The sequence below is a fragment of the Oncorhynchus mykiss genome, chromosome 13 (genome assembly GCF_057628025.1).
Source record: "Oncorhynchus mykiss isolate SJ-2025 chromosome 13, ASM5762802v1, whole genome shotgun sequence".
NCBI classification, from domain to species: domain Eukaryota; kingdom Metazoa; phylum Chordata; class Actinopteri; order Salmoniformes; family Salmonidae; genus Oncorhynchus; species Oncorhynchus mykiss.
The window spans coordinates 82,413,340-82,426,228 of NC_143034.1; the positions used below are offsets into that span (position 1 = coordinate 82,413,340).

At 43.0% G+C, this 12,889-nt stretch overlaps 1 protein-coding gene across 2 annotated transcripts in view; it reads right to left on the minus strand.

The window, feature by feature from the left end:
- Window positions 1-1,491: 1,491 nt before the first annotated feature.
- The window catches only part of emp2 (epithelial membrane protein 2), a 31,989-nt gene continuing 20,591 nt past the window's right edge, over window positions 1,492-12,889 (minus strand). Inside the window, exon 5 of one of the 2 annotated variants that reach the window (XM_090194297.1) lies at window positions 1,492-1,951. In XM_090194297.1, coding sequence (XP_090050423.1) covers window positions 1,782-1,951 — 170 coding nt within the window. In that variant the 3' untranslated portion in view covers window positions 1,492-1,781. 2 annotated transcript variants of the gene reach the window in all.

The following is a 12,889-nucleotide window of genomic DNA, read 5'->3' on the forward strand; positions in this document are numbered from 1 at the left end:
GACCCACTATAGTGGTTTTATTGTATCAGTGAAGACTCAGACTCCGTGTTCTAGTGGGTCCCATTCTGTTTTTATTCCAGTTAGATAGTGGATCATCCTTATCCCCCTATTCTTTACTGTCCTCGATATTAACCTCAGCATCTTTCATCAGACAGACTGACAGGGAGGCAGACGGGCCGGCAGGGAGGGAGACAGGCCGGCAGGGAGGGAGGGAGGCAGACGGACAGGGAGGGAGGGAGGGAGGGAGACGGACAGGGAGGGAGGCAGACAGGACGGACAGGGAGGGAGGCAGACGGACAGGCCGGCAGGGAGGGAGGGAGGGAGGCAGACAGGCCAGCAGGGAGGCAGACGGACAGGCCGGCAGGGAGGGAGGGAGGGAGGCAGACAGGCCAGCAGGGAGGCAGACGGACAGGCCGGCAGGGAGGGAGACAGGCCGGCAGGGAGGGAGGGAGGCAGACGGACAGGGAGGGAGGCAGACAGACAGGCCGGCAGGGAGGGAGGGAGGCCGGCAGGGAGGGAGGGAGACAGGCCAGCAGGGAGGGAGGCAGACGGACAGGGAGGGAGGCAGACGGACAGGCCGGCAGGGAGGGAGGGAGGGAGGCAGACAGGCCAGCAGGGAGGCAGACGGACAGGCCGGCAGGGAGGGAGGGAGGTCGGCAGGGAGGGAGACAGGCCGGCAGGGAGGGAGGGAGGGAGGCAGGCAGGGAGGGAGACAGGCCGGCAGGGAGGGAGGGAGGGAGGCAGACGGACAGGCCGGCAGGGAGGGAGGCAGGCAGACGGACAGGGAGGGAGGGAGGGAGGCAGACGGACAGGGAGGGAGGCAGACGGACAGGGAGGGAGGCAGACGGACAGGGAGGGAGGCAGACGGACAGGCCGGCAGGGAGGGAGGGAGGCAGACGGACAGGGAGGGAGGGAGGGAGGCCGACGGACAGGCCGGCAGGGAGGGAGGGAGGCAGACGGACAGGGAGGGAGGAAGGCAGACGGACAGGCCGGCAGGGAGGGAGGCAGGCCGGCAGGGAGGGAGGCAGACGGACAGGGAGGGAGGCAGACGGACAGATGGGGAGGGAGGCAGGCAGACGGACAGGCCGGCAGGGAGGGAGGCAGGCAGACGGACAGGGAGGGAGGCAGACGGACAGGGAGGGAGGCAGACGGACAGGCCGGCAGGGAGGGAGGGAGGCAGACGGACAGGGAGGGAGGGAGGGAGGCCGACGGACAGGCCGGCAGGGAGGGAGGGAGGCAGACGGACAGGGAGGGAGGAAGGCAGACGGACAGGCCGGCAGGGAGGGAGGCAGGCCGGCAGGGAGGGAGGCAGACGGACAGGGAGGGAGGCAGACGGACAGATGGGGAGGGAGGGAGGCAGACAGACAGATGGTCCGGCAGACAATCCTATATATTCCACCTTCTACACTAGGTTTACTCTAGTAGAACTATACACAGTGTTGTCCTGCTCAGTCTTAACCATCGTTCATCATGTAATTCAACTATACACCATTTATTGGTCCATTGTTTATTCAAATTTACAGCATTGACGTCACCATGGAAACTCCACGCCCAAACTCCATCCCACCCCCCAAACTCCATCCCACCCCCCCACCCAAAAAACAGGCTGATATGTCACAGTCTCATTCCAACCACACAGTGTGGAGAAAACGTCTTTTAAAAACAGCCACTCTTAACAACAACATGTTTTAGAGTTACCTTTTTAGCTAATAGACTGTTAGTTTACACACTTCCTCTGTTCAATTATAACGTGTTTTGTGTCTTGTAGAGATACGAGTGTTTTATTTGCGTTTCCTCAACACCAGATACATGAGTCCACTGAAGACAGTCATGGGGAAACTGATCCAGGCCAGGACGTAGGATGAACCGTATCCTCCCTTCCTTAGAGACTCCTCCGTAAAACTCTCCCTCTGCGCCGTGTATATGGACGCTCCGATCATCACACACAGGCCTGGGGGAGGAGGAGGGGGGGGTTAGGAACTAGGATAGGAAGGATACAGGAACACAGGCCTGGAGGAGGGGGGGGGGGGTTAGGAACTAGGATAGGAAGGATACAGGAACACAGGCCTGGAGGAGGGGGGTTAGGAACTAGGATAGGAAGGGGGTAGGATACAGAACCCCTCCAACTGACAGGACGTTTAAAACAGGAACACAGGCTTCCTTTACAGCGGCTTCACAAATTATTCATACCCCTTGACTTATTCCACATTTTGTTGTGTTACAGCCTGAATTCAAACTTTATTTTTTATTTTTTATCTCAAACATCTACACACAATACCCCATAATGACATCACAATACCCCATAATGACATCACAATACCCCATAATGACATCACAATACCCCATAATGACATCACAATACCCCATAATGACATCACAATACCTCATAATGACATCACAATACTCCATAATGACAAAGTGAAAATGTGTTTTTAGACATATTGAAGATGAAATACAGAAATCTCATTTACATAAGAATTCATACCTGAGTCAATACATGTTAGAATCAACTTTGGCATTGATTATGGCTGCGAGTCTCTCTGGGTACGTCTCTAAGAGCTGCGAGTCTTTCTGGGTACATCTCTAAGAGCTGCGAGTCTCTCTGGGTACGTCTCTAAGAGCTGCGAGTCTCTCTGGGTACGTCTCTAAGAGCTGCGAGTCTTTCTGGGTACGTCTCTAAGAGCTGCGAGTCTTTCTGGGTACGTCTCTAAGAGCTGCGAGTCTTTCTGGGTACGTCTCTAAGAGCTGCGAGTCTTTCTGGGTACGTCTCTAAGAGCTGCGAGTCTTTCTGGGTACGTCTCTAAGAGCTGCGAGTCTTTCTGGGTACGTCTCTAAGAGCTGCGAGTCTTTCTGGGTACGTCTCTAAGAGCTGCGAGTCTTTCTGGGTACGTCTCTAAGAGCTGCGAGTCTTTCTGGGTACGTCTCTAAGAGCTGCGAGTCTTTCTGGGTACGTCTCTAAGAGCTGCGAGTCTTTCTGGGTAAGTCTCTAAGAGCTGCGAGTCTTTCTGGGTACGTCTCTAAGAGCTGCGAGTCTTTCTGGGTCAGTCTCTAAGAGCTGTGAGTCTTTCTGGGTAAGTCTCTAAGAGCTTTGCACACCTGCATTTTACAATATTTACACATTCTTTTAAAAATGATTCAAGCTTCTGTCAAATTGGTTGTTGATCATTGCTACACAGCCATTTTCCAAGTCTTGGCATAGATTTTCAAGCCAAAACTCTAACTAGGTCACTCAGGAACATTCAATGTCTTGTTGGTAAGCAACTCCAGTGTATATTTGTCCTTGGTGTTTTTAGGTTATTGTCCTGCTGAAAGGTGAATTAATCTCCCAGTGTCAGACTGAACCAGGTTTTCCCTCTAGGAGTTTGTCTGTGCTGAGCTCTATTATTTTTATTTTTGTCCTAATAAACTCCCTAGTCCTTGTAGATGACAAGCATACCCATAACATGATGTAGCCACCACCATGCTTGAAAATAAAAGAGTGGTGTGTTGGATTTGCCACAAACATAACATTTTGTATTCAGGAAGTAAAGTTCCTTCTTTCCACTCTGTCATTTAGTTTAGTATTGTGGAGTAACTACAATGTTGTTGATCCATCCTCAGTTTTCTCCTATCACAGCCATTCAATTCTGTAACTGTTTTAAAGTCACCTTTGGCCTCATGCTGAAATCAATGAGCGGTTTCCTTCCTCTCCGGCAACTGAGTTAGAAAGGACGCCTGTATCATTGTAGTGACTGGGTGTATTGACACACCATCCAAAGTGTAATTAATAACTTCACCGTGCTCAAAGACTCTTTGTTTATTTACCATCTACCAATAGGTAGGTTGCCTAGTGGTTAGAGTGTAGAGGAGGTAGGTTGTCTAGTGGTTAGAGTGTAGAGGAGGTAGGTGGCCTAGTGGTTAGAGTGTAGAGGAGGCAGGTAGCCTAGTGGTTAGAGTGTAGAGGAGGCAGGTAGCCTAGTGGTTAGAGTGTAGAGGAGGCAGGTAGCCTAGTGGTTAGAGTGTAGAGGAGGCAGGTAGCCTAGTGGTTAGAGTGTAGAGGAGGCAGGTAGCCTAGTGGTTAGAGTGTAGAGGAGGTAGGTTGCCTAGTGGTTAGAGTGTAGAGGAGGTAGATAGCCTAGTGGTTAGAGCATTGGACTAGTAACCGAAAGGTTGCAAGATCGAATCCCCCGAGCCGACCAGGTAAAACAGCCCACTGTTCCGAGGCCGTAATTGAAAATAGGAATTAGTTCGTAACTGACTTAACTCGTTAAAGGTAACGTAAAATAATAAATAGGGCTCCTTCTCTGTGAGGCCTTGGACTCACAATACCCCATGACGACATCACAATACCCCATGATGACATCACAATACCCCATGACGACATCACAATACCCCATGATGACATCACAATACCCCATGACGACATCACAATACCCCATGACGACATCACAATACCCCATGACTGGTGGTTGAATCTGTGTTTGATATTCACTGCTCGACTGAGGGACCTTATGTGTGTGGTACAGAGATGAGGTAGTCATTCATAAATCATGTTAAACACTATATTATTGCACACAGTGAGTCCATGCAACTTATTATGTAACTTGCTGAGGACATTTTTTACTCCTGAACTTATTTAGGCGTTTCCATAACAACGGGATTGAATGCTTACTGTTAATAAGACATTTCATTTTTAATTAGTTTGTCAAAATAAAAACAAAAACATAATTCCGCATTATATTTGACATTTATTTAACCCTTTTATTTTATTAAACCTTTATTTAACCTTTATTTAACCTTTATTTAACCTTTATTTAACTAAGCAAGTCAGTTAAGAACACATTCTTATTTACAATGACGGACTAATACGGCCGAACCCGGGACCATTATGGGGGATTGTGGGTAGGCCAGCGACACACCCTTTTAAAATTCAGGCTGTAACACAACAAGCTGTCTTTGATTGGTAGATTTAGTATTACCAGTATTGGTACTCACTAGCCAGTAGCTGTCTTTGATTGGTAGATTTAGTATTACCAGTAGCTGTCTTTGATTGGTAGATTTAGTATTACCAGTATTGGTACTCACCAGCCAGTAGCTGTCTTTGATTGGTAGATTTAGTATTGCCAGTATTGGTACTCACCAGCCAGTAGCTGTCTTTGATTGGTAGATTTAGTATTACCAGTAGCTGTCTTTGATTGGTAGATTTAGTATTACCAGTATTGGTACTCACCAGCCAGTAGCTGTCTTTGATTGGTAGATTTAGTATTACCAGTATTGGTACTCACTAGCCAGTAGCTGTCTTTGATTGGTAGATTTAGTATTACCAGTAGCTGTCTTTGATTGGTAGATTTAGTATTACCAGTATTGGTACTCACTAGCCAGTAGCTGTCTTTGATTGGTAGATTTAGTATTACCAGTATTGGTACTCACTAGCCAGTAGCTGTCTTTGATTGGTAGATTTAGTATTACCAGTATTGGTACTCACCAGCCAGTAGCTGTCTTTGATTGGTAGATTTAGTATTACCAGTATTGGTACTCACCAGCCAGTAGCTGTCTTTGATTGGTAGATGTAGTATTACCAGTATTGGTACTCACTAGCCAGTAGCGGTCTTTGATTGGTAGATTTAGTATTACCAGTAGCTGTCTTTGATTGGTAGATTTAGTATTACCAGTATTGGTAGATTTAGTATTACCAGTATTGGTACTCACCAGCCAGTAGCTGTCTTTGATTGGTAGATGTAGTATTACCAGTATTGGTACTCACTAGCCAGTAGCTGTCTTTGATTGGTAGATTTAGTATTACCAGTATTGGTACTCACTAGCCAGTAGCTGTCTTTGATTGGTAGATTTAGTATTACCAGTATTGGTACTCACCAGCCAGTAGCTGTCTTTGATTGGTAGATTTAGTATTACCAGTATTGGTACTCACCAGCCAGTAGCTGTCTTTGATTGGTAGATTTAGTATTACCAGTATTGGTAGATTTAGTATTACCAGTATTGGTAGATTTAGTATTGCCAGTAGCTGTCTTTGATTGGTAGATTTAGTATTACCAGTATTGGTACTCACTAGCCAGTAGCTGTCTTTGATTGGTAGATTTAGTATTACCAGTATTGGTACTCACTAGCCAGTAGCTGTCTTTGATTGGTAGATTTAGTATTACCAGTATTGGTACTCACTAGCCAGTAGCTGTCTTTGATTGGTAGATTTAGTATTACCAGTATTGGTACTCACTAGCCAGTAGCTGTCTTTGATTGGTAGATTTAGTATTACCAGTATTGGTACTCACTAGCCAGTAGCTGTCTTTGATTGGTAGATTTAGTATTACCAGTATTGGTACTCACCAGCCAGTAGCTGTCTTTGATTGGTAGATTTAGTATTGCCAGTAGCTGTCTTTGATTGGTAGATTTAGTATTACCAGTATTGGTACTCACTAGCCAGTAGCTGTCTTTGATTGGTAGATTTAGTATTACCAGTATTGGTACTCACTAGCCAGTAGCTGTCTTTGATTGGTAGATTTAGTATTGCCAGTAGCTGTCTTTGATTGGTAGATTTAGTATTACCAGTATTGGTAGATTTAGTATTACCAGTATTGGTACTCACTAGCCAGTAGCTGTCTTTGATTGGTAGATTTAGTATTCCCAGTATTGGTACTCACTAGCCAGTAGCTGTCTTTGATTGGTAGATTTAGTATTACCAGTATTGGTACTCACTAGCCAGTAGCTGTCTTTGATTGGTAGATTTAGTATTACCAGTATTGGTACTCACTAGCCAGTAGCTGTCTTTGATTGGTAGATGTAGTATTACCAGTATTGGTACTCACCAGCCAGTAGCTGTCTTTGATTGGTAGATTTAGTATTACCAGTATTGGTACTCACTAGCCAGTAGCTGTCTGATTGGTAGATTTAGTATTACCAGTATTGGTACTCACTAGCCAGTAGCTGTCTTTGATTGGTAGATTTAGTATTACCAGTATTGGTACTCACCAGCCAGTAGCTGTCTTTGATTGGTAGATTTAGTATTACCAGTATTGGTACTCACCAGCCAGTAGCTGTCTTTGATTGGTAGATTTAGTATTACCAGTATTGGTACTCACTAGCCAGTAGCTGTCTTTGATTGGTAGATTTAGTATTGCCAGTAGCTGTCTTTGATTGGTAGATTTAGTATTACCAGTATTGGTACTCACTAGCCAGTAGCTGTCTTTGATTGGTAGATTTAGTATTACCAGTATTGGTACTCACTAGCCAGTAGCTGTCTTTGATTGGTAGATTTAGTATTACCAGTATTGGTACTCACCAGCCAGTAGCTGTCTTTGATTGGTAGATGTAGTATTACCAGTATTGGTACTCACTAGCCAGTAGCTGTCTTTGATTGGTAGATTTAGTATTACCAGTATTGGTACTCACTAGCCAGTAGCTGTCTTTCATTGGTAGATTTAGTATTACCAGTATTGGTACTCACTAGCCAGTAGCTGTCTTTGATTGGTAGATTTAGTATTACCAGTATTGGTACTCACTAGCCAGTAGCTGTCTTTGATTGGTAGATTTAGTATTACCAGTATTGGTACTCACTAGCCAGTAGCTGTCTTTGATTGGTAGATGTAGTATTACCAGTATTGGTACTCACCAGCCAGTAGCTGTCTTTGATTGGTAGATTTAGTATTACCAGTATTGGTACTCACTAGCCAGTAGCTGTCTTTGATTGGTAGATTTAGTATTACCAGTATTGGTACTCACCAGCTAGTAGCTGTCTTTGATTGGTAGATTTAGTATTACCAGTATTGGTACTCACCAGCCAGTAGCTGTCTTTGATTGGTAGATTTAGTATTACCAGTATTGGTAGATTTAGTATTACCAGTATTGGTACTCACCAGCCAGTAGCTGTCTGATTGGTAGATTTAGTATTACCAGTATTGGTACTCACTAGCCAGTAGCTGTCTTTGATTGGTAGATTTAGTATTCCCAGTATTGGTACTCACCAGCCAGTAGCTGTCTGATTGGTAGATTTAGTATTACCAGTATTGGTACTCACCAGCCAGTAGCTGTCTTTGATTGGTAGATTTAGTATTACCAGTATTGGTAGATTTAGTATTACCAGTATTGGTACTCACTAGCCAGTAGCTGTCTTTGATTGGTAGATTTAGTATTGCCAGTATTGGTACTCACTAGCCAGTAGCTGTCTTTGATTGGTAGATTTAGTATTCCCAGTATTGGTACTCACCAGCCAGTAGCTGTCTTTGATTGGTAGATTTAGTATTACCAGTATTGGTAGATTTAGTATTACCAGTATTGGTACTCACTAGCCAGTAGCTGTCTTTGATTGGTAGATTTAGTATTGCCAGTATTGGTACTCACTAGCCAGTAGCTGTCTTTGATTGGTAGATTTAGTATTACCAGTATTGGTACTCACTAGCCAGTAGCTGTCTTTGATTGGTAGATGTAGTATTACCAGTATTGGTACTCACTAGCCAGTAGCTGTCTTTGATTGGTAGATTTAGTATTACCAGTATTGGTACTCACTAGCCAGTAGCTGTCTTTGATTGGTAGATGTAGTATTACCAGTATTGGTACTCACTAGCCAGTAGCTGTCTTTGATTGGTAGATGTAGTATTACCAGTATTGGTACTCACTAGCCAGTAGCTGTCTTTGATTGGTAGATTTAGTATTACCAGTAGCTGTCTTTGATTGGTAGATGTAGTATTCCCAGTATTGGTACTCACTAGCCAGTAGCTGTCTTTGATTGGTAGATTTAGTATTGCCAGTAGCTGTCTTTGATTGGTAGATTTAGTATTCCCAGTATTGGTACTCACTAGCCAGTAGCTGTCTTTGATTGGTAGATTTAGTATTACCAGTATTGGTACTCACTAGCCATTAGCTGTCTTTGATTGGTAGATTTAGTATTACCAGTATTGGTACTCACCAGCCAGTAGCTGTCTTTGATTGGTAGATTTAGTATTCCCAGTATTGGTACTCACCAGCCAGTAGCTGTCTTTGATTGGTAGATTTAGTATTACCAGTATTGGTACTCACTAGCCAGTAGCTGTCTTTGATTGGTAGATGTAGTATTCCCAGTATTGGTACTCACTAGCCAGTAGCTGTCTTTGATTGGTAGATTTAGTATTGCCAGTAGCTGTCTTTGATTGGTAGATTTAGTATTCCCAGTATTGGTACTCACTAGCCATTAGCTGTCTTTGATTGGTAGATTTAGTATTACCAGTATTGGTACTCACTAGCCAGTAGCTGTCTTTGATTGGTAGATTTAGTATTGCCAGTAGCTGTCTTTGATTGGTAGATTTAGTATTCCCAGTATTGGTACTCACTAGCCATTAGCTGTCTTTGATTGGTAGATTTAGTATTGCCAGTAGCTGTCTTTGATTGGTAGATTTAGTATTGCCAGTAGCTGTCTTTGATTGGTAGATGTAGTATTGCCAGTAGCTGTCTTTGATTGGTAGATTTAGTATTACCAGTATTGGTACTCACTAGCCATTAGCTGTCTTTGATTGGTAGATTTAGTATTACCAGTATTGGTACTCACTAGCCATTAGCTGTCTTTGATTGGTAGATTTAGTATTGCCAGTAGCTGTCTTTGATTGGTAGATTTAGTATTACCAGTATTGGTACTCACTAGCCATTAGCTGTCTTTGATTGGTAGATTTAGTATTGCCAGTAGCTGTCTTTGATTGGTAGATTTAGTATTACCAGTATTGGTACTCACTAGCCATTAGCTGTCTTTGATTGGTAGATTTAGTATTGCCAGTAGCTGTCTTTGATTGGTAGATTTAGTATTCCCAGTATTGGTACTCACTAGCCAGTAGCTGTCTTTGATTGGTAGATTTAGTATTGCCAGTAGCTGTCGTTGATTGGTAGATTTAGTATTACCAGTATTGGTACTCACTAGCCAGTAGCTGTCTTTGATTGGTAGATTTAGTATTACCAGTATTGGTACTCACTAGCCAGTAGCTGTCTTTGATTGGTAGATTTAGTATTACCAGTATTGGTACTCACTAGCCAGTAGCTGTCTTTGATTGGTAGATTTAGTATTACCAGTATTGGTACTCACTAGCCAGTAGCTGTCTTTGATTGGTAGATTTAGTATTGCCAGCAGCTGTCTTTGATTGGTAGATTTAGTATTGCCAGTAGCTGTCTTTGATTGGTAGATTTAGTATTACCAGTATTGGTACTCACCAGCCAGTAGCTGTCTTTGATTGGTAGATTTAGTATTACCAGTATTGGTACTCACTAGCCAGTAGCTGTCTTTGATTGGTAGATTTAGTATTGCCAGTAGCTGTCTTTGATTGGTAGATTTAGTATTGCCAGTAGCTGTCTTTGATTGGTAGATTTAGTATTGCCAGTAGCTGTCTTTGATTGGTAGATTTAGTATTACCAGTATTGGTACTCACTAGCCAGTAGCTGTCTTTGATTGGTAGATTTAGTATTGCCAGTATTGGTACTCACTAGCCAGTAGCTGTCTTTGATTGGTAGATTTAGTATTACCAGTATTGGTACTCACCAGCCAGTAGCTGTCTTTGATTGGTAGATTTAGTATTGCCAGTATTGGTACTCACTAGCCAGTAGCTGTCTTTGATTGGTAGATTTAGTATTACCAGTATTGGTACTCACCAGCCAGTAGCTGTCTTTGATTGGTAGATTTAGTATTGCCAGTATTGGTACTCACTAGCCAGTAGCTGTCTTTGATTGGTAGATTTAGTATTGCCAGTAGCTGTCTTTGATTGGTAGATTTAGTATTGCCAGTAGCTGTCTTTGATTGGTAGATTTAGTATTACCAGTATTGGTACTCACTAGCCAGTAGCTGTCTTTGATTGGTAGATTTAGTATTGCCAGTATTGGTACTCACTAGCCAGTAGCTGTCTTTGATTGGTAGATTTAGTATTACCAGTATTGGTACTCACCAGCCAGTAGCTGTCTTTGATTGGTAGATTTAGTATTGCCAGTATTGGTACTCACTAGCCAGTAGCTGTCTTTGATTGGTAGATTTAGTATTGCCAGTAGCTGTCTTTGATTGGTAGATTTACTATTGCCAGTATTGGTACTCACTAGCCATTAGCTGTCTTTGATTGGTAGATGTAGTATTACCAGTATTGGTACTCACCAGCCAGTAGCTGTCTTTGATTGGTAGATTTAGTATTACCAGTATTGGTACTCACTAGCCAGTAGCTGTCTTTGATTGGTAGATTTAGTATTCCCAGTATTGGTACTCACTAGCCAGTAGCTGTCTTTGATTGGTAGATTTAGTATTGCCAGTATTGGTACTCACTAGCCATTAGCTGTCTTTGATTGGTAGATGTAGTATTACCAGTATTGGTACTCACCAGCCAGTAGCTGTCTTTGATTGGTAGATTTAGTATTACCAGTATTGGTACTCACTAGCCAGTAGCTGTCTTTGATTGGTAGATTTAGTATTCCCAGTATTGGTACTCACTAGCCAGTAGCTGTCTTTGATTGGTAGATTTAGTATTGCCAGTAGCTGTCTTTGATTGGTAGATTTAGTATTACCAGTATTGGTACTCACCAGCCAGTAGCTGTCTTTGATTGGTAGATTTAGTATTACCAGTATTGGTACTCACTAGCCAGTAGCTGTCTTTGATTGGTAGATTTAGTATTCCCAGTATTGGTACTCACCAGCCAGTAGCTGTCTTTGATTGGTAGATTTAGTATTACCAGTATTGGTACTCACTAGCCAGTAGCTGTCTTTGATTGGTAGATTTAGTATTGCCAGTAGCTGTCTGATTGGTAGATTTAGTATTACCAGTAATGGTACTCACTAGCCAGTAGCTGTCTTTGATTGGTAGATTTAGTATTCCCAGTATTGGTACTCACCAGCCAGTAGCTGTCTTTGATTGGTAGATTTAGTATTACCAGTATTGGTACTCACTAGCCAGTAGCTGTCTTTGATTGGTAGATTTAGTATTCCCAGTATTGGTACTCACTAGCCAGTAGCTGTCTTTGATTGGTAGATTTAGTATTGCCAGTAGCTGTCTTTGATTGGTAGATTTAGTATTCCCAGTATTGGTACTCACCAGCCAGTAGCTGTCTTTGATTGGTAGATTTAGTATTCCCAGTATTGGTACTCACCAGCCAGTAGCTGTCTTTGATTGGTAGATTTAGTATTACCAGTATTGGTACTCACTAGCCATTAGCTGTCTTTGATTGGTAGATTTAGTATTGCCAGTAGCTGTCTTTGATTGGTAGATTTAGTATTGCCAGTAGCTGTCTTTGATTGGTAGATGTAGTATTACCAGTATTGGTACTCACTAGCCAGTAGCTGTCTTTGATTGGTAGATTTAGTATTGCCAGTAGCTGTCTTTGATTGGTAGATTTAGTATTCCCAGTATTGGTACTCACTAGCCAGTAGCTGTCTTTGATTGGTAGATGTAGTATTACCAGTATTGGTACTCACTAGCCAGTAGCTGTCTTTGATTGGTAGATTTAGTATTACCAGTATTGGTACTCACTAGCCATTAGCTGTCTTTGATTGGTAGATTTAGTATTACCAGTATTGGTACTCACTAGCCATTAGCTGTCTTTGATTGGTAGATTTAGTATTGCCAGTAGCTGTCTTTGATTGGTAGATTTAGTATTACCAGTATTGGTACTCACTAGCCATTAGCTGTCTTTGATTGGTAGATTTAGTATTGCCAGTAGCTGTCTTTGATTGGTAGATTTAGTATTACCAGTATTGGTACTCACTAGCCATTAGCTGTCTTTGATTTTTAGATTTAGTATTGCCAGTATTGGTACTCACTAGCCAGTAGCTGTCTTTGATTGGTAGATTTAGTATTACCAGTATTGGTACTCACTAGCCAGTAGCTGTCTTTGATTGGTAGATTTAGTATTACCAGTATTGGTACTCACTAGCCAGTAGCTGTCTTTGATTGGTAGATTTAGTATTACC